Genomic DNA, 27,859 nt, shown 5'->3' with positions numbered 1-27,859 from the left:
CAGTAGTTATGCTCAAGGTTGTTAAGTGACTGTAAACAACAGGGTCATTTCTATACAGTATGGGGGAGATTTATCAAACATGGTGTAAAGTGAAACTGGCTCAGTTTCCCCTAGCAACCAATCAGATTCCACCTTTCATTTTCCAAAGAGTCTGTGATGAATGAAAAGTGGAATCTGATTGGTTGCTAGGGGCGACTGAGCCAGTTTCACTTTACACCATCTTTGATAAATCTCCCCCAATGTGTCTATGAAGGAAAAAAAAAGATATGTCCAGGAGTTTCTCTTTAAGCTGTAATTAGTATTATATTAAAGCTCACACTAAATCACTCAAAACAACGGCGATTGTTTTGGGTGCCAAATATCGGCCGTTGTTTATACGTTGGGTGAACGTAGCCTTATTGTGAGTTTTTGACACTTTTTCCGCCTCTCGTAAAAAAGGGGATGAGGACAGAAATAGGGTTTGTGGATGATTATTACATAAAGGAGAATTCCTTTAAATGAAGTATATGGCAGAGGCTTCTAAGCACTTGCGGTTATTAAAACGATGTGTAAATCCAGATCTGCAGCCTAGGAGAAAATATTGTATATTGTACATCTGCAGATGAAAATCTACATGAGCAACAAAAATGCTGTAATTATAAGGAAAAAATGTGTATATATATATATATATATATATATATATATATATATATATATATCTTATAGTAGTCTAAGGAACCTAAAAAAAAAAAAAAAGCAGCACAATAGAAGTAAAGTGAGAAAACAAAACTAACCTGAAAAAAAAGGAAGAAAATGAGTCAGAAAAGCTCTTTTTAGTGATTCAGGAGAGCAGAGCAGCTGAGCACCATGAAGAGGCGGTGGAGGCATCAGCATGCGGAGTGTCAGCCTCACACTCTCCAGTCACTCACTCATTATGTGCTGAAGCACTCTTGTGAAGTGCCTCTTCTACTTGACCTATCATATTGCTTCTTCTGTAAACACCTAATCCCTTCTTGTTAGGTGGTGTCAACACAGGCTTTCATTCAGTCTTGTAGTCCTTTCTGTGCTCAGACACTTCAGAGATGCTGCCAAAACACTGTCACTACAATAGCGCAATTTGAATTTCAACCAGGTAAATAGATCTGATGAGGTTACATGTAAAAGGCAGAAAAACCCAAAGACATACGGGTCGAACGTGGCTAGATTTCCCTTTCCAGGCTCCAGGGTATTAATAAAATAAAGGAGAAGTCCCACAAAAATATAAAAAAAAAGAAGGCAGGTGGGGGGGAATTGTTATAAAGAAAGTATACTCACCTGTCTCGGTGCCCCCATAGCACTGCTGCGGGACATCCACCAGATGTCATTTTCAGACAGGTTCCTGGTACGTCACAACCCCAGCTTCTGCTACGTCACAGTCCTGCTGATGGATTTCCCTGTCTATCAGCTGGATATGTGACATTGCAGCAGAAGTTGCAGGAGGCCAGTAACTGTAAGAGAAGGCAGCGCTGCGGGGGCACAGGGGATGGGTAAGTATAGTTTATTATGTTCCGGCACCCTCAGCCTGTGATTTTTTAATTTTCATGGGACTTCTCCTTTAAAAGGAATTTCTCCCCATAGTTAAAGACTACAAACACACAGTATCTCTTTTAAACAAGGCAATTATCAGCAACAAGCGTTCCTAGAAAGGCTCATTTGGCCCCAAAAACTAATAACTGGTAGGTCAAGGGACAGAGGAAAAATTGTTGTGGTGACCATTATATTCTATACATTATATTATATGACCGTAAAACCACTGGTCCAATAGAATAGAACAGAATGGGTCCTATACTATCTGCAGTTACCCATGGTATACAGATTGTTTATTATGGTCTTGCGCAAGCAGCCTAAGGCTAGGATGACAACTGCGTCAGAGGCTTGGTACTTTTTTAGCCCAGTCAAATCCTCTCAGATGACCAGACTCCATCCATCATGGCCAAATAGAATCTGAGACATAGGCCCTGAATGCAGCCTCCGAGGCAGATGTGAGCCTAGCCTAAGCGCTTCCAGTCCTGAGCTCACTCTCCGCTGAAAGTAGCTATCAGGTAGTGGGGCTAATAAGTTCTGTTGTGTGGGGCCATGGCTAAAGGTTACAACCCTGCCTGAGGTAAGCCCTACACAAATCCTTGCTTCCAGTGCATGCCACCCAGTGCATGGGGGCATACGGATTTCTATAGATGCGTCTCACTGTGGCTGCCACCCAGTGCATGGGGGCCTACTGATTTCTATAGGTGCATCTCGCTGTGGCTGCCACCCAGTTCATGGGGGCCTACTGATTTCTATACGTGCATCTCGCTGTAGCTTTAATGTAAAGAGGAGATTTTATTAAAGCTGTAAGGAGTTGCATGGGTTTCCTCCAGGTACTCCTGCCGCACATGTGAACAATATGTTAATAGGCTTCCTATACAATTAGCCCTAGAGTGCATGCAAGCTTGAAATAGGAAAATTAAATGGGGAGCCCCACTGGAGACAGACTGCTTGCAGCGCGTTCTCTGGAGAGTGCGGCTCAATATGTTGATGTTGTTATATAAATAACAGAAAATTATTAGGAGACCAAATTTACAATTTATTACTAAAAAAAAATGCAAAAATGGATACTAATAATATCCATTAAGATTTAGTTTGCCCAATAATTCTTCACTGTTCTCTTACATCTCTCTGGTGGGATGGCGTGTCAGCCGTAAGAACAACATGTCATGTAAGTGGGCCGACTTGTAGTGATGTCACTATGGTCCACACATCACTGCAGCCTCCTCCTGTGACAGATGCATCCACCTTCTTCAGGCAGCAGGATTTAAAGGGGTTATCCAGCTAAAATCTTTTTCTTTCAGATCAACTGGTTTCAGAAAGTGCCAGAGATTTGTAATTTACTTCTATTTAAAAATCTAAAGTCTTCCCATACTTATTAGCTGCTGTATGTCCTGCAAGAAATATTGTTTTCTTTTCAGTCTTCCACAGTGCTCTCTGCTGCCACCTCTGTCCATGTCAGGAACTGTCCAGAGCAGCAGTAAACCTTAATAGAAAACCTCTCCTGCTCTGGACAGTTCCTGTCTCAGACAGAGGTGGCAGCAGAGAGCACTGTCAGACTGAAAAGAACACATTTCCTGCAGGACATACAGCAACTAATAAGTATGGGAAGACTTCAGATTTTTAAATAGAAGTAAATTACAAATCTATATAACTTTCTGAAATCAGTTGATTTGAAAGAAAAAGATTTTCGCTGGAGTACCCCTTTAACCCTTAGACGACCCAGGGCGTATAGTTACGCCATGGAAGTCTGTCCCCAGACGACCTAGGGCGTAACTGTACGTCCTGGGTGGTTCTCCCGGAGCGCGCTTCATAGCAGGTGGGGGCCGGCTGCAATCAGCAGCCAGGACCTCACCGCTAATGACACGCTGCAGTGATCGCGCTGCTGCGTGTCATTAACCCCTTAAACGACGCGACCGTGGCGTTTAAGTGTAAGTGACAGGGGGAGTCCCCTGTCACTTGCCGATCGGGACCCCCGCAGTGTGACTGCGGGGGTCCCGATCGGTAAAACAGACCGCCGGAGGTCTCACTCCGTGCGGTCTGATCGGTGCTCTGGTCACTGAGCCTGCACAGGCAGGCTCAATGAGCAGATCGCCGATAACACTGATCAATGCTATGCCTATGGCATAGCAATGATCAGTGTGTGTAATCACACTAGTGTATGTAAAAGTCCCCCAAAGGGACTTCAAATGTGTAAAAAAAAAAAAAGTTAAAAACACCAACACACAAACCCAAAACCCCTCCCCCAATAAAAGTTGAAATCACCCCCTTTTCCCATTATATAAATAAAACATATAAAAATAAACAAACATATAACATACCGTAGTGTGCGTAATTGTCCAATCTATTAAAATATTACAAGCGTCATTGCGAACGGAGAACGGCGTACACGAAAATAGGGAAAAAAGTGCGCGGATTACCGATTTAATGTTACATTACATATTTAAAAAATTAATAAAAAGTGATCAAAACGTCCGATCTTCACAAATATGGTATTAATAAAAACTAGAGATCATGGCGGAAAAAATGACACCCCATACAGCCCCGTAGGTAAAAAAATAAAACTGTTATAAGCGTCACAATAGGGCTATTTTATTAATAATTAATTGCCAAAAAAAAAGGATTTAATTTAAAAAATATATATAACATTAGACAATCTGTGTAACCTGCATATGGTTGTGTTCGGACTGACCTATAGAATAATAGTATCATGTCGCTGTTACCATATAGTGTATTACGTAGACACAGGAACCCCCCAAACCTTACCATATTGCATTCTTTTTTACGATTTCACCAATTTATATCTTCATAAATAATATATTTGGAATTCCATCATACATGTTATGGTAAAATGAAAGACGCCATTACACAGTACAACTATTCCTGTAAAAAACAAGCACTTAGATGGCCTTGTAGATAGAAAACTGAGAGTGCTGGAGCTCTTAGAAGGGGAGGAGGGAAAAACGGAAACACTAAGATCAAAATTTTTGCGGTCCACTGGGTCATTTTGGGCCTGGTCCTCAAAGGGTTAAATGACGATCTTTCAGGTTGATGTGAACCCAAACTTTCGGCAGGTTCGCTCATCTGTACAATCTGCACATGTATTGAGTATTTGCCACCCACTGAATCAATGAGCACCTGATATCTCGCCATAGCTCTGTTGGAGAGAGGAGGATCTTATGAGTACGCTATGTTGGACAGGAGCTGTATGGGTTTCCTCCAGGTACTCCTGTTTTCTCTTATATGTGAATAATAATAATGTTTCAATATAATTATGCTGTTCTGTTATTTTCAATCATTGGGAAATCCTGTCTGTGCTCCTGTACTGTCTTGTACTGCACATATATTGACTTGCTGCACGGTAACACTGGATCAGTATTTATATTTCGTTATTTTTAAACCCTAGAAACTCCCTTTAAAAATGACCAGTCATTGTGAAATGAATGAAATTTAAATACTAAGTCATGACAATTGTTTAAAAAAAACATAAATGTAATTGTAAAAAGTAAAAAACGTTCAGGGTCGTGTCTGGTCTAGCTGAAAAAGTTTGCCCATAAAAGCTCGAGATAGACAATGGGAAAAAGGCAAGGCATGTGCCAACTAATGAGTGTCAAGTGGACATTCCGCAGAGCTCCAAAGAAAGGGCCCCTGCAAGGGAGCAGATTAAATCACTCCCAACAAGGAGGCTTCCAGGCTTCATTAGTTATTATTACCCAGCAAATATGGTGAGCAGAATGTCCACATGTCAGCTGGGAGGGACAGACAATAGAGTGGACAACTTATAAACTCCTTCTCGCTGAGAGACAGAGTCCATAAAACAACCGCCTGGCACATTGGGATTCATGTGGCAACACCTCCCAATGCATAAACCACCAGATGACACAGATGGGGCAAAGCCAAACATGAAAAGGGGCCTCCATTGTGTCTCCTCTGCACTGGATTTGATAGTCATTCAGGCAACTAAATGCAGATTGCCCTCCAGGAAACAAGAAAAAAAAAAAGAGGAAGGAAAGAGAAGAGGAGAAGGAAAAAAATAGCTGAATTGTTCATTAACATGTCTGTGGCATTAAAGCTGATCAAAATTACACATTAACTCTTTCATTAGGCTGTGTCCCCCTTGGAGGGGCAGACATTTTTGAGAGTTTCAGAGAGTTTTTGCAGTTTTGCAGCTTTGTGATTTTTTTTAGTAACATCCAATTAATTATTATTATTTATTATTATTATTATTATTATTATTAATAGAGTTATATAATATAAATCATTATTATTAATAGTATTATTTATTTTTACTATTATTATTATATAAAATATATATTATATTATTGTTGTTCTTATATGATTGATATATATATATATATATAAACTATTTTATTATCATTGCAAGATAATAAAGTTCAATGTGAACTTATCTTAAAATGTGTGTTAAGAGTTTTCTAAGCAATAAAAATAAGTTGTATATATGGATGTTTTGCACCTTTGTTTATTGCTAAATTTAAAAAAAAAAACAAAAAAAAACAAATAAATGTTGTTTTAATGAACACTTCACTTCTTGGATAAGCTGGCTTGTACTGGTGTGTGACTTAAGAGTTTACAAGGTTAAATGACTATCTGAGGGAAGGTAATCTGGCAGACTTTGGGAACAGCCTGAACACACTCCAATCTGCATCTAGGAGGGCATTTGTCATCATTAGCCGAGCTCTGACAGCTGGCACCCACTGTGTCCCAGCTTCGAAAAAGTAGCAGAAAACCTGCATTTAAGTTGCCATTGTCTTAGTCACTGTGCACTTAGAGGGGTTCAAGTGGGATGCCCAATAAATACATAAATTTAATACGGCTTACGGTATAGGTACACTTTAATATTTTAGCAAGGTTCAGTCGATTTATAACTTTACCTTGTAGTAGGAAATGAGAACATATTGAACAGATTTAAATGATTATCTATGGCTGCTGACTGCTAGGGGATAAGTGACTACTTTATCAATAAGGTGGTAAAAACTGATTAAGAGAATATAAAGAGAAAATAAAAAATATTTTATATATATATATGTATATATATATATATATATATATATATATATATATATATATATATATATATATAGTCTGTATGGTCATCTTTGTGTATAATGAGTTCTTTCCCACTTGAGATTTCCTATTATGTAAACCAGTTCACCTCCAAATCAAAAAATTATTTTTGTGTTAATGTGAAAACTATGTAAATGAAGGACACTCATTTATCAGGAAAGCTGACAAGCATTCCATATTGCAAGTGCGAAATGAAAGTGGAGGCGCAATTCATTAGTCTTCATTTATTTATTTATTTTCTATTTCACTGTCTGGAGGCGCAAGAAAATTAGTCAGACGGTAACCAGGAGGAAAAAAAAATAACTTTTTATTTCATTTCTACTTTCTTTACCCATTTATAAACATATGGCTTTTGCCTGCTATACTGAGCACCACAAGGACCACAGATGCCCGTGGCTAAACTGTGCACTGGCAGATGCAGTGTAGGGAGAAGGCAGCTAATGAACTGTGCTTAGCTGAATAGGAAGGATATAATGAAGGCTATATGAGATAGATAGATAGATAGATAGATAGATAGATAGATAGATAGATAGATGATAAATACATAGATTTATTGAGAAAACTGCTGTATTTTTCCATATCTTAAAGTCATTCTTATTTTACTGTGTGTATTTGTGGTTGTGTGTGTGTGTGTGTATATATATATATATATATATATATATATATATATATATATATATAACACACACACATGCATACACATATAGTCACGAATACACACAGTAAAATAAGAAGGGCTGTAAAATATGGAAAAATACAGCACTTTTACACATATACATCTGCATATTTATTAAATATACACAGACAGATATATATATATATATATATATATATATATATATATATAGACATTTATTATTATTATTATTATTATTATTATAGAAAAGAAAATTTGCAAACTAAAAATATATATATAAATTCAATTTACCTACTCACTTGAAATTAACTAAAATTTAAGTTTAAAGTTAATTTTAAGTTTAATTTAATTAGAAAATTTCAGCAAAATTAAAGCTCAAATTCAATTTACTTTCAGTGCTGAAATATTATTTTATTGCACATACTAAATTAGACTCAAAATCCCAACTATATCCAGGGATTCCAAGGTCCCCATCCTCTTCCTTCTATCCCTGCATAACTATTGTCCCAGTATATAGAAAGCAGTGATACACATTTGCTGGATTTCTCAGGCTGATGCTCGGTGTATTCTGATCAGCAGGTAAGAATCAATGTATTATTCCCTCTCATGCAGTGAAATCATCTTAATGAGGTTACAATGAATTGTTCTTGGCATTGTGAGGCTGCAGGACCAGTCACGTCCCCCCCTTCATGCTAAATTCTCTTCTCTTATTCTATTCCTGTCTACATAATTGACCTTTGCTGCCCTCCTCTTGGAAAATTGTTTCCTTTTCTACTATTCCAAAGCCGCTTTTAACCAGTGTATGAGCAGCACACGTCCATTATTCTAGTTCAGAAGTAAGGGTTAATGACGTACAACATATATATATATATATATATATATATAAATTACACCTTCTGCAGCCATGCCCCTATGCTGTCTACTATCAGTTTATTTCAGTCTCCTGTGTTCTATATGATCTGCAATGAAAGTGTCCTTTATCCAAATACAAAAATACAATATGCAAAAAAAAAAAAAAGAAGAGAGAGAGAGAATGGCCTGGGAGCCATTTCTTCCCATTTGTTTTCTATTTCATAAAATGACTTCATATGACATTTGCGGAGCTATAATGGAGGAGTTGCTAGGCAACCCGGCAAAATTGGCTCCAGGCAGTGGAATTACAGATTTCAAATTTTGCAGGCAACTTTTCACAAGGGTAAACACTTAAAAAAAAAGTAAAGCACCGAGGATCTGATATATGGAGATATAGAAAAAAAATAAATAAAATAAAAAATCACAATAGAAAAAAATTATAATTAAGAGCCATTTTTTTTGTTCATTTAAAATTTTTTAAAAATTTAAAATGTTACTCCTAGTTAATGTTATAACTGCAACCAAACTGTAATAAGGGGGGAGGGGATTGATTTGGTACTTAGGGGAGGTAATGTAGATGTACAGGAACTATTACTTTTATTATAGCCCACCACATACAGGGGACGTGTAGGTTGTGTCCTGTTTATAGGGGGCTAAAATGATTGTTAAAAAAACAAAACAAAAAAAAAAAAAAAAACTTCAATAAAAAAAAAAAGGGTTTAAAATGAATAATAAAACTATAATGAAAATATAATAAATTAAAATTAAGTTTAAGAGGGAATGAAAAGTCCCTGAAGCAAGCCAATAGAATCAGCTGTCACTTGTAGGGCAGAGGGGACAGGATACAAGAAGCGATCTCATTGGTTGCTTTGACCACACCCACTTTCCGTTTTGAAGAAAGCGGCTGTGAGGAGCGCAGTATGGAAGGAGGATGAGATACACGGCGGCAGGACAGCACAGGGTTAAGAGCCGCGGACGGTTGCTAGGAGACGGCGCAGTGTCAGCGGGAGGTGGTCGGGTCCGTAGTCAGGAGCAGCACAGGCCGCTATACCGCACAATGTACACACCGCTATAGCCACGGCACCAGACTATAGCGACACTCACATCTGTAGTTACACATAGGTGATAGTGTGTGTGTGCGTGTGACGCTATGGATGTACACTATACACAGATACAGTCAGACGGATTATATATATATATATATATATATATATATATATATATATATATATATATATATATATATGCACAGACATTATACACTGCTATATATGTATAATGGACACGAATCTGTATAAAGACTATATGTATCTACTGCATAACAATATCTGTGCAGCAAAACCTACACAAGGAGACATACATAGGGGCTGCAATGATAAGCATACAGCACAGTACACACACAGCGGCCAATTTACTGAACGCAACATCGGTATCTTAATATATACAGGCTGTATCTATCTATATCTCCTATCTATCTATCTATCTATCTATCTATCTATCTATCTATCTATCTCCTATCTATCTATCTCCTATCTATCTATCTCCTATCTATCTATCTCCTATCTATCTATCTATCTATCTATATATCTATCTCCTATCTATCTATCTATCTCCTATATATCTATCTATCTATCTCCTATCTATATCTATCTATATATCTATCTATCTATCTATCTATCTATCTCCTATCTATCTATCTATCTATCTCCTATCTATCTATCTATCTCCTATCTATCTATCTCCTATCTATCTATCTCTCTATCTATCTCCTATCTATCTATCTATCTATCTCCTATCTATCTATCTATCTATCTATCTATCTATCTATCTATCTATCTATCTATCTCCTATCTATCTATCTCCTATCTATCTATCTCCTATCTATCTATCTCCTATCTATCTATCTATCTATATATCTATCTCCTATCTATCTATCTATCTATCTATCTATCTCCTATCTATCTATCTATCTCCTATCTATCTATCTCCTATCTATCTATCTCTCTATCTATCTCCTATCTATCTATCTATCTATCTCCTATCTATCTATCTATCTATCTATCTATCTATCTCCTATCTATCTATCTCCTATCTATCTATCTCCTATCTATCTATCTCCTATCTATCTATCTATCTATATATCTATCTCCTATCTATCTATCTATCTCCTATATATCTATCTATCTCCTATATATCTATCTATCTATCTATCTATCTATCTATCTATCTATCTATCTCCTATCTATCTATCTATCTCCTATCTATCTATCTATCTATCTATCTCTATCTATCTATATCTCCTATCTATCTATCTATCTATCTATCTATCTATCTCCTATCTATCTATCTATCTATCTATCTATCTCCTATCTATCTATCTATCTATCTATCTATCTCCTATCTATCTATCTATCTCCTATCTATCTCCTATCTATATCTATCTATCTATCTCCTATCTATATCTATCTATCTATCTATCTATCTATCTATCTATATCTCCTATCTATCTATCTATCTATCTATCTCCTATCTATCTATCTATCTTATCTATCTATCTCCTACCCATCTATCTCCTATCTATCTATCTATCTATCTATCTATCTATCTATATCTCCTATCTATCTATCTATCTCCTATCTATTTTCTATCTATCTATCTCCTATCTATCTATCTCCTATCTATCTATCTATCTATCTATCTATCTATCTATCTATCTATCTATCTATCTCCTATCTATTTTCTATCTATCTATCTCCTATCTATCTATCTATCTATCTATCTATCTATCTCCTATCTATCTATCTATCTGCCATATCCATTTATCCCCACACAGCAGCCCCCCCTATCTATCTCCTATATATCTATCTATCTATCTATCTATCTCCTATCTATCTCCTATATATCTATCTATCTATCTCCTATCTATCTATCTATCTATCTCCTATATATCTATCTATCTATCTCCTATATATCTATCTATCTATCTCCTATCTATATCTATCTATATATCTATCTATCTATCTATCTATCTCCTATCTATCTATCTATCTATCTCCTATCTATCTATCTATCTCCTATCTATCTATCTATCTCCTATCTATCTATCTCCTATCTATCTATCTCCTATCTATCTATCTCCTATCTATCTATCTCCTATCTATCTATCTCCTATCTATCTATCTCCTATCTATCTATCTCCTATCTATCTATCTCCTATCTATCTATCTCCTATCTATCTATCTCCTATCTATCTATCAGCCATATCCATCTATCAGCCATATCCATCTATCAGCCATATCCATCTATCAGCCATATCCATCTATCCCCACACAGCAGCCCCCCCCCCCCTCTCCCCATAATTATCATAGTAAGGTACACAGATTCTATGAACTGTGATGGTGGGATACAGGTGAGGTACACTGTGATGGTGGGATACAGGTGAGGTACACTGTGATGGTGGGATACAGGTGAGGTACACTGATGGTAGGATACAGGTCAGGTACACTGTGATGGTAGGATACAGGTGAGGTACACTGTGATGGTGGGATACAGGTGAGGTACACTGATGGTAGGATACAGGTGAGGTACACTGTGATGGTAGGATACAGGTGAGGTACACAGTGATGGTGGGATACAGGTGAGGTACACTGTGATGGTGGGATACAGGTGAGGTACACTGTGATGGTGGGATACAGGTCAGGTACACAGTGATGGTGGGATACAGGTGAGGTACACTGTGATGGTGGGATACAGGTGAGGTACACTGATGGTAGGATACAGGTGAGGTACACTGTGATGGTAGGATACAGGTGAGGTACACAGTGATGGTGGGATACAGGTGAGGTACACTGTGATGGTGGGATACAGGTGAGGTACACTGTGATGGTGGGATACAGGTGAGGTACACTGTGATGGTGGGATACAGGTCAGGTACACAGTGATGGTGGGATACAGGTCAGGTACACAGTGATGGTGGGATACAGGTGAGGTACACTGTGATGGTGGGATACAGGTGAGGTACACTGATGGTAGGATACAGGTGAGGTACACTGTGATGGTAGGATACAGGTGAGGTACACAGTGATGGTGGGATACAGGTGAGGTACACTGTGATGGTGGGATACAGGTGAGGTACACTGTGATGGTAGGATACAGGTCAGGTACACAGTGATGGTGGGATACAGGTCAGGTACACTGTGATGGTAGGATACAGGTCAGGTACACTGTGATGGTAGGATACAGGTCAGGTACACAGTGATGGTGGGATACAGGTGAGGTACACTGTGATGGTGGGATACAGGTGAGGTACACTGATGGTAGGATACAGGTCAGGTACACTGTGATGGTGGGATACAGGTGAGGTACACTGTGATGGTGGGATACAGGTGAGGTACACTGATGGTAGGATACAGGTGAGGTACACTGTGATGGTGGGATACAGGTCAGGTACACTGTGATGGTGGGATACAGGTGAGGTAGACTGTGATGGTGGGATACAGGTCAGGTACACTGTGATGGTGGGATACAGGTGAGGTACACTGTGATGGTGGGATACAGGTGAGGTACACTGTGATGGTGGGATACAGGTGAGGTACACTGTGATGGTGGGATACAGGTGAGGTACACTGATGGTAGGATACAGGTGAGGTACACTGTGATGGTGGGTGCTGAGTGAGGTGCGGTAGCGCACAGGAGGAGCCGTCCCCCAGCCGTCAGAGCTGCACTCCGTGTATCATGTAATTGACACGTCCGGTAGAACAATGCAGACATCCTAATCCCCTCTGCCCCGGTGAGAGCTGTCACACTGCCTGTGCCCCGGTATATTCCCGGTCCTGCCCCGGTGAGAGCTGTCACACTGCCTGTGCCCCGGTATATTCCCGGTCCTGCCCCGGTGAGAGCTGTCACACTGCCTGTGCCCAGGTATATTCCCGGTCCTGCCCCGGTGAGAGCTGTCACACTGCCTGTGCCCCGGTATATTCCCGGTCCTGCCCCGGTGAGAGCTGTCACACTGCCTGTGCCCCGGTATATTACCGGCCCCGGTGAGAGCTGTCACACTGCCTGTGCCCCAGTATATTAGCGGCCCCGGTGAGGGCTGTCACACTGCCTGTGCCCCGGTATATTACCGGCCCCGGTGAGAGCTGTCACACTGCCTGTGCCCCGGTATATTACCGGCCCCGGTGGCAGCTCTCACACATGAGGTTTGGGGAGGGGGCTCAGCTGCTCCCACACGAGGCGGAGACAAGGCGGATAACGATTGGCCGGCTGCCGGGCCCTCCCTTTATAATAATTCCCACACTGGGGCTGTAGTATACAGCATCCCCACTACTATATACAGTGAGAGCTGAGGCCGGGGCACTATCTATGTACGTGTGTGCCCCCTGGCCTGTGTGACTATTAGCAGGAGGGGCGGCCATCTTCCCCTGCACCCCTGATGCCCTCACCCTGACCGCCAGCCGCCCTATTCTCCGTTAGACTCCTTCTTCCGTCCATAAAGTTGGCTCCTTCTCCCGCTGCCGCCTTGGATCCGTCGGCTTACTGCGAGACTCCGGTCTATAACCCGGATCTCTGCCCCAACATGATCGCCGCCCAGGCCAAGCTGGTCTACCACCTCAACAAGTACTACAACGAGAAGTGCCAGGCCCGGAAGGCGGCCATCGCCAAGACCATCCGTGAGGTGTGCAAGGTGGTGTCCGACGTGCTGAAGGAGGTGGAAGTGCAGGAGCCGCGCTTCATCAGCTCCCTCAACGAGATGGACAACCGCTACGAGGGGCTGGAGGTCATCTCCCCCACAGAGTTCGAGGTGGTCCTCTACCTCAACCAGATGGGGGTCTTCAACTTCGTGGATGACGGTTCGTTACCGGGCTGCGCGGTGCTGAAGCTGAGTGACGGCCGCAAGCGGAGCATGTCCCTCTGGGTGGAGTTCATCACGGCCTCCGGTTACCTGTCCGCCCGTAAGATCCGCTCCCGGTTCCAGACTCTGGTGGCCCAGGCGGTGGATAAGTGCAGCTACCGGGACGTGGTGAAGATGGTGGCGGACACCAGCGAGGTGAAGCTGCGGATCCGGGACCGATACGTGGTGCAGATCACTCCCGCCTTTAAGTGCACCGGGATCTGGCCCCGCAGCGCTGCCCACTGGCCCTTACCGCACATCCCGTGGCCGGGGCCCAACCGGGTGGCGGAGGTCAAGGCGGAGGGCTTCAACCTGCTGTCCAAGGAGTGCCATACCCTGGCCGGGAAGCAGAGCTCGGCGGAGAGTGACGCCTGGGTGCTGCAGTTCGCTGAGGCGGAGAACCGGCTGCAGCTCGGGGGCTGCCGGAAGAAATGCCTCTCGGTGCTGAAGACCCTCCGGGACCGGCACCTGGAGCTGCCCGGGCAGCCGCTCAATAACTACCACATGAAGACTCTGGTGTCCTACGAGTGCGAGAAGCACCCGCGGGAGTCCGACTGGGACGAGTCGTGTCTGGGGGACCGGCTGAACGGCATCCTGCTGCAGCTCATCTCGTGCCTGCAGTGCCGCCGGTGCCCGCACTACTTCCTGCCCAACCTGGACCTCTTCCAGGGAAAACCGCACTCCGCCCTGGAGAACGCGGCCAAACAGACGTGGCGGCTGGCCCGGGAGATCCTCACCAACCCCAAGAGCCTGGAGAAGCTCTGAGCCCCCCATGCCAGGACATGCCCGGCAGCAGCGAAAGGGTTACACCACCTTCTCCTCACTGGAATACCCATTCCTTGTTCTTCATTCTAGAAGGATGTATACAGAGAGAAGCTGCCGGGGGTGCTCTTCTCCCGCTTTGTCTCCATGTATCTTGTGACTTGTCTGTGAGGTTGTGGATGATGATGTTGTTGTTCTGTGACGTGCTGGATACTACAGGACATGTATCTATACCTGCTCTGATGATGATGATGATGATGAAGAGGCCCGGCTGAGAAGGTAGCTTGCTTTTTTCTATTGGGAAGAGTCAGACCTCGGAAGTTTACATTTTTTTGCTCGTTCTCCACCTGACATTCCGTGAATATACTTGAAAATGTTATTTAAAAAAAATATTCAAATGAAATTTGATTTTTTTTTTTGCTTATATGATGGCGCTTGGAATTCTATATATTTGAAAAAAATGCACTTGAGATACACTGGATACTGACGGCTGTGAGCGACATTTTATCATGTTGCGACATTTTAATTTAATGACAATTAATAAATGACGTAAAAAAAAAAAAAAAAGATTCGGCTGCGAGTTTTTTTCATTCTTATTGGTTTACAGAAAAAAAAATAAGGTTTTCTTATAATCTAGTAGGCGCCAAAATCTGTCCGATATTTTCAAGGGTTTAGTTCTAACAACACCTGACACAGTGCACCGGAAAGAACTGCAGGAGCTCACAGATAGGAAGGCACTTTCTGTAGAATTGTATTTCAGAGGTTTTGTAGTTTTCATTTTTTAAATATTTTTTATTTTGTAATTTTAAATTATTTTCGAATTATTTACTTCATATTTACATTTTCTATTTTTTTACTTTAATATTTAACTCATGTTTTAATCATATGTTTAAGTCATTTTAGTTACAGTTTTAAGTTACATTTTTGGTTATATATTTAAGTTATATTTTCTTAATTTATATTCATATTGTTTTAATTTTAATTTTTAGATTTTATTTCTAGATTTTATTTCTAGACTTCTCTCTATGACTTCTCCAGTTCTCTATTTTCATTTCATAATCTGCTTTATGTTCATTTTATTAATATTTCTTAGTCCTGATTTTTTTCTACATCGTTTATTTGATAACTCTTCCCTTTATTTGGTTACTCTTCTCCTCTTTATTTGGTTACTCTTCTCCTCTTTATTTGGTTACTCTTCTCTTTATTTGGGTACTTTTCTCCTCTTTATTTGGGTACTCTTCTCTTTATTTGGTTACTCTTCTCTTTATTTGGTTACTATTCTCCTGTTTATTTGGGTACTCTTCTCCTGTTTATTTGGGTACTCTTCTCCTGTTTATTTGGGTACTCTTCTCCTGTTTATTTGGGTACTCTTCTCCTGTTTATTTGGGTACTCTTCTCCTGTTTATTTGGTTACTATTCTCCTGTTTATTTGGTTACTCTTCTCTATTTGGGTACTCTTCTCTTTATTTGGGTACTCTTCTCTTTATTTGGGTACTCTTCTCTTTATTTGGGTACTCTTCTCTTTATTTGGGTACTCTTCTGTTTATTTGGTTACTTTTCTCCTTTATTTGATAACTATTCTCCTCTTTATTTGATATTTATTCTCCTGTTTATTTGGTTACTCTTCTCCTGTTTATTTGGTTACTCTTCTCCTGTTTATTTGGTTACTCTTCTCCTCTTTATTTGGTTACTCTTCTCCTCTTTATTTGGTTACTCTTCTCCTCTTTATTTGGTTACTCTTCTCCTCTTTATTTGGTTACTATTCTCCTCTTTATTTGGTTACTATTCTCCTGTTTATTTGGGTACTCTTCTCCTGTTTATTTGGTTACTATTCTCCTGTTTATTTGGTTACTATTCTCCTGTTTATTTGGTTACTATTCTCCTGTTTATTTGGTTACTCTTCTCTATTTGGGTACTCTTCTCCTGTTTATTTGGGTACTCTTCTCCTGTTTATTTGGTTACTATTCTCCTGTTTATTTGGTTACTATTCTCCTGTTTATTTGGTTACTCTTCTCTATTTGGGTACTCTTCTCTTTATTTGGGTACTCTTCTCTTTATTTGGGTACTTATCTCTTTATTTGGTTACTATTCTCCTGTTTATTTGGTTACTTTTCTCCTTTATTTGATAACTATTCTCCTCTTTATTTGATATTTATTCTCCTGTTTATTTGGTTACTCTTCTCCTCTTTATTTGGTTACTCTTCTCCTCTTTATTTGGTTACTCTTCTCCTCTTTATTTGGTTACTCTTCTCCTCTTTATTTGGTTACTCTTCTCCTCTTTATTTGGTTACTATTCTCCTGTTTATTTGGTTACTCTTCTCCTCTTTATTAGATAGTTATTCTCCTACATTTTCTACCCCTATTATTGCAATAGATACATTTACAGCATAGAAAATGCACACATAAATATAAAAGAAAAATCACACAGAAAAAATACTTTTAGAACAATAAAAAATATATAACATGATCGTATATTTAAGCTAATAAATGTGGATGGAAAATGTTAATTCCTATCGCTTATATAATGTACAGGGGAGGTGGTTTATAACCCATAGTATAATGCATACACGGATTACCTGGGATAGGTGTCACTCACAGGATATTAGAATATGCAGGGCCCGGGGCAGCAGTTTGGTATTTTATGATCGGTAAATAGATGAGATTTATTAGATTTCTTGTCACCTCCCAGAACATAGTAAATATTCCTATATAACCCCATGGATAATGTGTCCTGTTCTTATATAGAGATATATATACTATACATATAGGCTGGATATAGCCATATATACTATACACATAGGCTGGACATAGAGATATATACTATACACATAGGCTGGATATAGAGATATATACTATACACATAGGCTGGACATAGAGATATATACTATACACATAGGCTGGATATAGAGATATATACTATACACATAGGCTGGATATAGAGATATATACTATACACATAGGCTGGACATAGAGATATATACTATACACATAGGCTGGATATAGAGATATATACTATACACATAGGCTGGACATAGAGATATATACTATACACATAGGCTGGATATAGAGATATATACTATACACATAGGCTGGACATAGAGATATATACTATACACATAGGCTGGATATAGAGATATATACTATACACATAGGCTGGATATAGAGATATATACTATACACATAGGCTGGATATAGCCATATATACTATACACATAGGCTGGACATAGAGATATATACTATACACATAGGCTGGATATAGCCATATATACTATACACATAGGCTGGATATAGAGATATATACTATACACATAGGGTGGATATAGAGATATATACTATACACAGGCTGGATATAGAGATATATACTATACACATAGGCTGGATATAGAGATATATACTATACACATAGGGTGGATATAGAGATATATACTATACACATAGGCTGGATATAGCCATATATACTAAACACATAGGCTGGATATAGAGATATATACTATACACATAGGCTGGATATAGGGATATATACTATACACATAGGCTGGATATATACTATACACATAGGCTGGATATATACTATACACATAGGCTGGATATATACTATACACATAGGCTGTATATATACTATACACATAGGCTGGATATAGAGATATATACTATACACATAGGCTGGATATAGGGATATATACTATACACATAGGCTGGATATAGGGATATATACTATACACATAGGCTGGATATATACTATACTTCGCTAAACAAACCCATTATATATAGAGAGAGCTTGGGTTATAGATCTATAATAATAATATAGAAGTTATAATAAACTCGTGTCAGCTCTTTGTTAAAATAATTTCATGTTAGATCGTCCTAATATTTCTATATCATTTCTCTCTCTATATTTCTCCAATATTAATCTTACTAGGGAATTATTACCCCTCTATATCCTCCTGTCTATCTGTATGTATCAGTATTATTACTACAACTATTCATCATCACTATATCTATCGATCTATATAATAGATCTTCATTTATCAAATATCTATTTATCAAAACACGTACGTATTTGTGTAATCTCTATGGAACCTGTATGTCCGGGTGATAGCAGTCTCCCAGCTATACACAGGGTGACACTGTGATAATAACATGGAGGACATGTACATGCAGTCATAAGAGAAACTACTCACTTTGGGATCGATCTTCTTAAAGCTGAGATCTTCTTCATCCACCTCAAAGTAGATCTCTGTGGTGGTGATGGAGAGGGTGCCCTTAGCCACCACAATGGGTGCAATGAGCTGGGCAGGGGTGCTCAATACCACAGGACCTGCAACACAGAGACACACATCAGGCCTCCTGCACTTCCTACACACTCACATGATGGATTTCTTTACTTTGTTTACAATCAGATCTATTATTATTACAATCAGCTCCTTTATTCTTCTCTTTGATTACTGCTAAGTGTTACTTTATCCACTGTGACTGATAGAAAAAGGATAATAATAATAATAATAATAATAATAATAATAATAATAATAATAATAAATAATAGGTTTATGTATCAAAATAGTAAAAACCAAGAAACACTATCAGCAGGTGTGGGGTGAGTGTACAGCACAGGGGCAGGACTGGGGAATCATACAGCTACACAATACAATCATATTTATAACCAGGATAATACATGTAATAATGCAAATATCGATCCATCCATGGAACTAGATCTGTAGACTATAATTGTTCTATAATGATGATGATGATGATGATGGTTATCCCTCATACAGCAGCAGAAGCTCGGGGGTCGTGTGAGTACAAGCAGTCTGCTAAATCCCCCAGATCCCCAGTGTGTGACCCTGCAGGGAATGGACACAACACCTGGGAGCAGAGACCCACACAACTTTATACAGATTACTGCTGGTCACGTGTCTTATTACAGTGCAACAACTAGATATGTTGTAGTAATAATAATCATCATCCTCATCTAATAATAAAAAAACAAAATAATAAAACGAATACTACTATAAAGAGGATGAGAATGTAGAAATTAGTTGTATACTTCAATTTGTGTTGCATATTATTCTGATGATGATGATGATGATGATGAATACCACTCAGGAGGAGTCTCCCCCCCCTACAATGTTCTAAAGACAGTGCTCAGACCCTGTGTCTGGCTGGCTTTTTAGTTTACATACACACAGCATTTGTATTACTCAGGCATTTTACAGCAGTTTTTGTTCCCCATCATTACTACATTACAGCATGCTCCAGGTGCAGCCTGAGAAGGGTTTCCAGCAATGCTATGGGAGGGAGTACAAGGAAAAAAATAAAAATAAAAACCATGCATGTGTTCTTACATTCACTTTGTAAAGAAACAATGGTAGGGACAGACTTTTGTCCCAGTTTTCATTTGGAGCGTCCAAGACTGGGCAAAGCTAAGTACAGAGACCCAGTATGGCTGCAGATGGAGTCTTACAGGCCCATGTTACAGACCTATGTGCACTCCACTTGCTGCCCTATGATGGCTCCATTAGGCATGGTGGTCTCCTCTAGGAGGAAGATTGCTGACATAACACTGGAGGCAATAGAGCCTGGGGCTCCCCAGCTACTGTAAAACTATGAATCCCATCAGGCTTTGGGCATAATGAAAGTTGTGATTTTATAAAAAAAAATATATATAATAATAATAATAATAATAATAATAATAATAATAATAATAATAATAATAATAATAATAATAATAATAGCTGTAGTGTTGCAGCAGCTAGACAGCCACAGGTTGGGAAACCCTGCTGTAATATAACCTACACAGAAAGGATCTTGCAGGGGACCCAACTATGAGAGCCATACTAGAGATCCATACAGCTCAGACCCACACTACAGAGGGCCTGAGACTTCATACACCACAACCTTACTATCAACCTATTAGTACCTTTTCCTTACTTTGCACTTTCTACATGATATTTGGTCATGGGGAAACCAAGTCACATTACAATCCGCTAAAAGGGGCCTGTACAACTAAGTGTGCTACAATGGATGGAGCAAGGTTGGTAGAGGTCCTTCCTGGTAGCTGTACCCTATAATATGTAAATGTGTTTTCCTATGGAGGCGCTGGAAGGAGAGGAGGAAACTGGGGAGTAGGTGGTGGAAGACAATTGCTTCTTCCCCCCTCCCTGTAATCCAGGCTTGTGTACACTGATCCAGGAACTGTCATACAGCAAGCTGCCTCCATGTCACTGCACAGGACAGGATGGTTATGCCACAGTTATAGGGTTGTTGGGTGTAGGTTGTGAAAATATAAAATCTGGCATCCTGCTTGACAGAAGTCTATGTATCAGCCAAGCCTACATAGTACTCTCTTCTCAACTGCAGTATAAATAAAAACTCTCAAGAGAGGTTTTTTTTCCATGTTCTTTTGCTGCCTTCACTGGAAGTGTGAATGAGGCCTTTTAGCTGCTGTAGTGGTCAGTGGTGCAGAAGAAGCTCCATGGATGTACACAGTCTCTAACCATCCTCAGAGCATTGGATCCTATGGGGAATAGTCTCAGCACCTGAGCAGGCCTCCCAGTAGCACTGCACATTTGTATCTCCTGAATACACCACATTTCCATAGAGATGGCTGGGAGTAGGTGAAAGTATCTGAACTGGATGCATGTTCTGTCAATTATGATAGGATACAAGGGAAGTGGTTGTAGCAATGCGACTAATACTCTATCATCATTACCAATAACAATATAACAACAACAACAAAAACATAATAGCAAAATACTAATATAATAATAATAGTAATAATAGTAGTAGTAGTAGTAATAATAATAATAATAATAATAATAAGTGATAAAACTAATAATAATAACAATATTAATAATAACAACAACTACTAATAAAACAATAACACCAGGTACTAGGATAGTACCATTATTAGTAATACAGCTAATAGTAATTATACATGGAAATAGCAGTGTTTAATAAGAGCAGCTATAGGATTCTGTACATGTTAGATCTAGGACTAAGCTGAGGTCTGATCACAGCTTTTTGCTTTCAGTCTGGGCATCAGATGGTAAATAGATAATACATAAGATGCATTCTGCAACCCATAGACAGTAAAGCATTCAGTGTATGGGATATGTACTGTCCTGGAATGTGGACCAGAGATATAAAGGGGGGGGGGGGGGGGGGGAGGGGGCGGCAATGAGGGGATGTAGTAAAATCTCAGATACCTATGCCTCAGACACCTATGACACAAGGCAAACATTAGTTATCACTACAGCCATGGATATGCTGTGTTGGTTCTGGTAAATATACAACCCCCCAGGGTCTGGGGGAAGGGGCCAGTGATCTAGTTTAGCTGGTGCCAATCACCTGCATGCCCAGGCAGTAGCCCCCCCCCCCCTCCTCTGGAGCATATTCCCAGCACAGATGGCCAGGTGCAGCCTGCACTAAGCCTACTGCATTAACCCCTCCCTGGGCACAGCAGCCATACTAGCACTATATAATACTGTATATGCAGCATATATATAGTCTCAGCCCTGGTGCCTTTAAACCTGTTCTATAACAACTATATGAAGCCAACAACCTGGATATCATTTAAAGGGAATCTAACTGTAGCCCAAATATCCTTCTTAACTACAGATGCTGAGCTGCAGAACACAAGCTATTGTCCATGGGCGGCCAGACACTGAATGTACTGGTAAACAGGATTATGGACAGAGACAAAGGTTGGCTTCCATGATCCGACACTGTATCTGACATGTCTGGGTCCACTAGAAACCAACCCATGCGTAGTGTGGCTAGTGTTACAAGATTTGGGCTCATACATTATTGCCCCCAGACCATTTGCAGCTTAGGAAGGACAGACATAAGGTACCTGAGGCAATCCTTATGTAGAGTATGTCCCCCTGGTATCACTGTGCATGCCATGACAAGGTAGAGGAGAAGAAGGTGGCTAGTACAAGTTCTCCCAGAAATTACATGACTCTAGTTAAGCATGTCTGAGGAGGAAGGAGGCCTTGTCGCAGTCAAAAGGAGCATACAAACCCTCTGAGGATGTGAAGTTAATCCACTCCAGCTATAGAGAGAGGATTATGTCATAATCCCCTGTGGGAGATGCTCGGCTCTCCTCACATCCCATATTCCAATGTTTACATACGGTATCATCAAGCTGCCGTACATTCTCAGTCTTGTCGCTTAATTACTATTAGGAGCATTATACTACCAAAACAGATCCGACTGCCGCCTTATGGCCAAATGACACTTTCTGAATACATTTCTATTGGATCTGAACACTTCTGATACATGTCAGTCAGTGATCAGTTTAATACACCAAAATCTGGTGGTAATGAGATTGTAGTGAGATTACAGGCCACATCAGACAGGCAGCATTGTTACCGAGACCTGGGGCCTACACTGCGGATAAGGCAAGCAACATGATCAGAAGGGAGCAGATGTGTCCTGAGGACGTCCAAGACACCTGGTTATGGTACTACAATATTCCAGGATACAGTCTGTGTAATGTGCCCCTACAGGAGTGGTGGCAGAGGATGGCATTTTACCATTCTATCCCATAAAGCCATATACTGCATGGGGACAATTCATACAAAACATATATTTGTGGAATTAATACAATAATAATAATTACTATTACTATTTTAGCATCAGTGCGGCTTACCTGTTATTTATTTTCTTCAAGGGGTTGTCCAGAATTAGAAAAATAGAAACGGCACTATTTTTGTCCTCACCTCACCATTTTGCAGCTAAGTTCAATTGAAGTGAATGGAGCTGAATTGTTATACCGCTCACAACCTGAGGACAAGGGTGGCGCTGTTTTTTTAAAGAAAGTAGCTGTTTTTTTTCTTCTAATCCTGCATAACCCATTAAATTTTTCTGAACAACAAATGGGGCACGGTGAGCTTCAATGACATAAAACTGTTGATCTTACGCTTTACAAATTGTGAAATGTGAAAAGCAAACAAACAATATTCATACTACATCTATATCAATAAGGGACTGCACATATAGGACTGCTAATCAGGATGCAACAAACTGGACCCACTGCATCCAAAGTCCCATATGTTAAAACAGGACACCGCATCGGATGTATGGTCCATTCAGTATAGTTGGCATAGTTCCCTCTTGTTAATTTGTCATGTAAAAAATAAATAAGAAAAATAAATTGCATTCAAGTTTTTTTTTTTGTTTTTGTTTAACCCTCTCTCTGTATGATGGATGCCAACTAAGCTGGACAGTCCATAAATCTGGTGCCTTGCCCTATTATATCTTGTGGGGAACCAGACAGATGAGATTAAATGGATCTAGCTTGTTGCATCTGGATCAAGATCACCAGACAAATGTGACCCTGGCTTAGGCTGCATTCACATGTTCTGTGAAGTTGTCTGTGATCTGTGATTATGGACAATTTTATAGCCCACGGCTTTCTATTGGGCTATTCACATGTTCTGTTTTTTTTTGTTTTGTTTTCCACAGATCCACAATCCATTCAGTGAAAAAATAGGATGTGTTATAACTCTGACTAGATCACAGTACGAATTCCCCCATATTAGTCTATGGGATCTTTGATTGCATGGATCTGACATCTGTGCAATCAGACAAAAACACGGGTGTGATGTAATCAGTGTCATTTAAAAAGCTTTAAACAGATCCTTTAATAACACCGACATGGATGCAAAACAGACTGTTTTTCACGGATCACAGAGGTAGATAGTGGACTTCATCCATGGACCTTAAAAATCACTGAATGTGTGAATAAGGGCTTAAACTAAATCTTATTGGCATGCTTTCCCTATGACAGCATCTGACAGGTTGGTGCTCAGTTACGCCAGGATATACCAGCAGTCCTCAACCAGTTCTCCAATGACTTATGTAAATGCACATAGTAATAAAACAGTCAATATCTGCATAGTGGAAAATCAATGTTCAAAGGGAAAAAATCATTTATTTGTCCTTCAAGGCGTCACACTAAGTAACAAATAAACCAAGGGAAAAAACCTTAACACTCCAGAAAGGGTCTAGAAGGCAATACATTTGTGACACCTTGTGTATGGTAGGAGATGCTGGCACAAATCTCTTTCCTTATATAACTCAGCAAGTTTTCAGCTCACTGATCTCTTCCGCTCCAGATACCACTATGTACTTTTCATCTGATGGTCTTGTGGGATCGTGTAAGCCTTGGGCAATTGATCAGGCTGGAATCTCAGCACTGGCATCTCGGAGATCTTACCTGGATTGTCCCTTGGTGTCATGAATAGGTATAATTTACATGTAAATGACAACCTAACAATCTCTAATAGACTTGAGATAGGTAATAATTATAACTACTACAGTAAAAAATAAACAGGATAGTGTGCAGGAAGGAGGTATTAGGAGGTATGAGCCGCTGTACAGTTTCTGGGCAACACAAACACACCGCACAAAAGAAAATGTATCTACCAAGCATGACAATATAATGTGACAAAGGGGGCAACAAGTAAGGATGAATTCACATGTGGTGTACTGTTACACTATAGACAAACCTGTGGGTGATAAATGCATGGTCTCTGGGGTCCGACCACGAGAAACTTCATTGATCAAGAGAAGGGTGGTCCTGAGTGCCCCCTGTAAATGGAGCCAGAGCTTGCTTCATTCACTGCTAGTAGGACTGAGGGAGCGCAGACAGTGACTGGAGCAGCATGAGACCTCTAGTGATCATACATTCATCATCTATCCTGTGACTAGGTGATAAATTCTCCTGCTGGGTCAACCAGTTAAAGGGGTTATCCAGCTTTTTGGAGCTTTATAATAGTACAGCAAAACAAGGATGAGCATACATAAATATTGAAAAGACTGCGGTACTGGCAGGAGCAGCATGGATCCTTGTGATCCAGCTGATTGTCAGACCCCTCCACTCCCCTTGATCTAATATTGATAGTCTATCCTGGATGACCCATTTAAAGTGGCTCTGTACCCACAATCTGCCCTCCCCCCAACCCGCTTGTACCTTCGGATAGCTGCTTTTAATCCACGATCTGTCCTGCGGTCCGTTCGGCAGGTGATGCAGTTATTGTCCTAAAAAAACCTGACATGGTTAGAATACCTGTGCCCTAAGACTACGACACCTCTCTATCTCTCCTCCCTGCCCTCTTTACCATTAGGAATGCCCCAGGCAGGATTTCTCCTATTCATCACTTGTCTAAACACTGCAGATGTGCTGCATTGTTAAGGCACCTGTGAAGTGCTTAGACAGGTGATGAATAGGAGAAATCCTGCCTGGGACATTCCTATCGATGAGAAGGGTGGGGAGGAGGGACGGAGGGGTGTTGCGATCCTAGGGCACAGACACTCTAGGCCATACCAGTTTGACACAGAGCTGTAAGTTTAAAAGATGTTTTTTAGGACAATAACTGCATGACCTACCGAACGGACCCCAGGACAGATCTTGGATTAAAAACAGCTATACGACAGTACAGGCGGATTGGGGGCGGGGCAGATTGTGGGTACAGAGTCACGTTAAAGGAAACCTGTTATCACTTCATACTTACCTATGCATGCATCATTGGAGAGGTCCCCATCAGCTTCTCCCCACCCCACTGGTCTTGATAGAAGGATCTTTTGCTGTTTGGGCATAGGCAGAGATCTATCAATCAAGGCTGGAGAGATGAATAGAAGTTGCTGGGGACCTCTCCAATGACTTCTGGTTAAGGCAGCATGAAATGATAACAGCTTCTTCTTAAAGTAAGAAGCTTAGCGGTTTATCAAGAGGGCTTTTTTCTATTTTATGAACTAAATTAATGTTTTGCAAAATAAACACATTAAAGGGAAACTGTCATCAGGTTAGAAGACTTACATCCTGATAGTTTCTTTCCTTCCTACATTGTAATACCACACACAACCTGAGGACAGGAGTGGCGCTGCTCTTGCATGAAAGTAGCTGTGTTTGTTCTAATTCTGGATAACTCCTTTACACTGCCTTCTCATTTAACTTAATTTTACTATCCAATAATATTTTCACTACCTTGTCTATAGGTAATATCGAAAAAAAGGGTATACACTGAAACAGAGCATTTACAGCATTACATTTCACCCACTTCCCATTTCATTTACATAAACATCAGATACCAAATGTTAGAAGATTTAGGAAACTGGTTAGTATGATTTAGGGCACAGATACAGTAGTGGTGGTAACTACGAGTAATAATCGAGGCTGCAATCAGGACAGAAGGTTTAGTACTCATTGATATGATTGACCATTTGTATATCCTATAACTAGGGTAATATATACTACTATCCTACACAACTTGCCTCTTGATGTAAAAACTCTGGGAACGAAAGGTACTAAAACTGGAAGAGAAATACATAGCAAATAAACCTCCAGCTTCTTATTTCAGTAATTCCAATGGTTCTGATAGTAGAGGTGGGCGGAACTTGAACATGCTCAAGTCTGATTGTTTGGCATTTGATTACCGCTGGCTGAAGTAGTTAGATGCAGCCCTAGGGAGTCTGGGAAAACATGGATACAGCCTATGATTTATGGCTGTATCCATGTTTTCCTGGACTCCTTATGGCTCCATCCAACTTCTCCAGCCACCAGTAACTAACAGCAGTATGCTTGAGTTGTGCTCATTTCTAGTTCAGAAATTAGATTAGCACTGAGTAATAAAACATGCACACATCAGGTGAGGCGAGATCACTTTCCTGTCCTTTCTGGTTCAATATTTCTTTCCTGTCCTTTCTATTGTATGTGCAGTTATAGAGAGTAACCAGGGTGGGGCATTACATAGTTTTGGAAACACTGAGAACCTAAGGTTGTTATTACACGGGCCGATGAAGGCCTGATAATAACTTAACTTAAGGCCTGATAATAAACAAGCACAGATCTTCTAGATGGGCGCTCGTTTACTGGGCCTATTACACGGCCCGATAATCGTTTAACAAGGGCTGCAGGGACATCGTTACCGATGTCCTTGCAGCCCTTGCTTAACTTTATACATTACCTGTCCAGGCTGTAGGGCTCTTCTTGCGGTCTTCTCCACGGGTCCCACACACCAATCCTGCTAAGCCAATCACTGGCCGCGGCCATCCCGGCCAGTGATTGGCTGAGCGGCCGTTCAGCT

General features: G+C 40.2%; 2 protein-coding genes across 8 annotated transcripts in view; one reads left to right on the top strand and one right to left on the bottom strand.

Annotated features, from left to right (window-relative positions):
• Window positions 1-27,859, bottom strand: part of NBEA (neurobeachin) — a 453,563-nt gene that overhangs the window by 105,072 nt on the left and 320,632 nt on the right. For all 7 annotated transcript variants that reach the window (XM_069969916.1, XM_069969921.1, XM_069969920.1 and 4 more), the window contains one exon: window positions 18,950-19,086. In XM_069969916.1, coding sequence (XP_069826017.1) covers window positions 18,950-19,086 — 137 coding nt within the window. The remainder of the gene's footprint in view (window positions 1-18,949; window positions 19,087-27,859) is intronic.
• Window positions 13,202-15,311, top strand: MAB21L1 (mab-21 like 1). Its single transcript, XM_069972091.1, has one exon. It carries the CDS (start codon window positions 13,692-13,694, stop codon window positions 14,769-14,771), a length of 1,080 nt encoding a protein of 359 aa, XP_069828192.1. The 5' UTR covers window positions 13,202-13,691; the 3' UTR covers window positions 14,772-15,311.

This window comes from Dendropsophus ebraccatus, chromosome 5, assembly GCF_027789765.1.
Source record: "Dendropsophus ebraccatus isolate aDenEbr1 chromosome 5, aDenEbr1.pat, whole genome shotgun sequence".
NCBI classification, from domain to species: domain Eukaryota; kingdom Metazoa; phylum Chordata; class Amphibia; order Anura; family Hylidae; genus Dendropsophus; species Dendropsophus ebraccatus.
Note: the sequence above shows the minus strand (reverse complement) of the source record. Positions and strands in the feature narration are given on the sequence as shown.

Excerpts from the sequence above, each read along its gene's own strand:
- MAB21L1 (XM_069972091.1), top strand. The coding sequence starts at position 13,692 with ATGATCGCCGCCCAGGCCAAGCTGGTCTACCACCTCAACAAGTACTAC.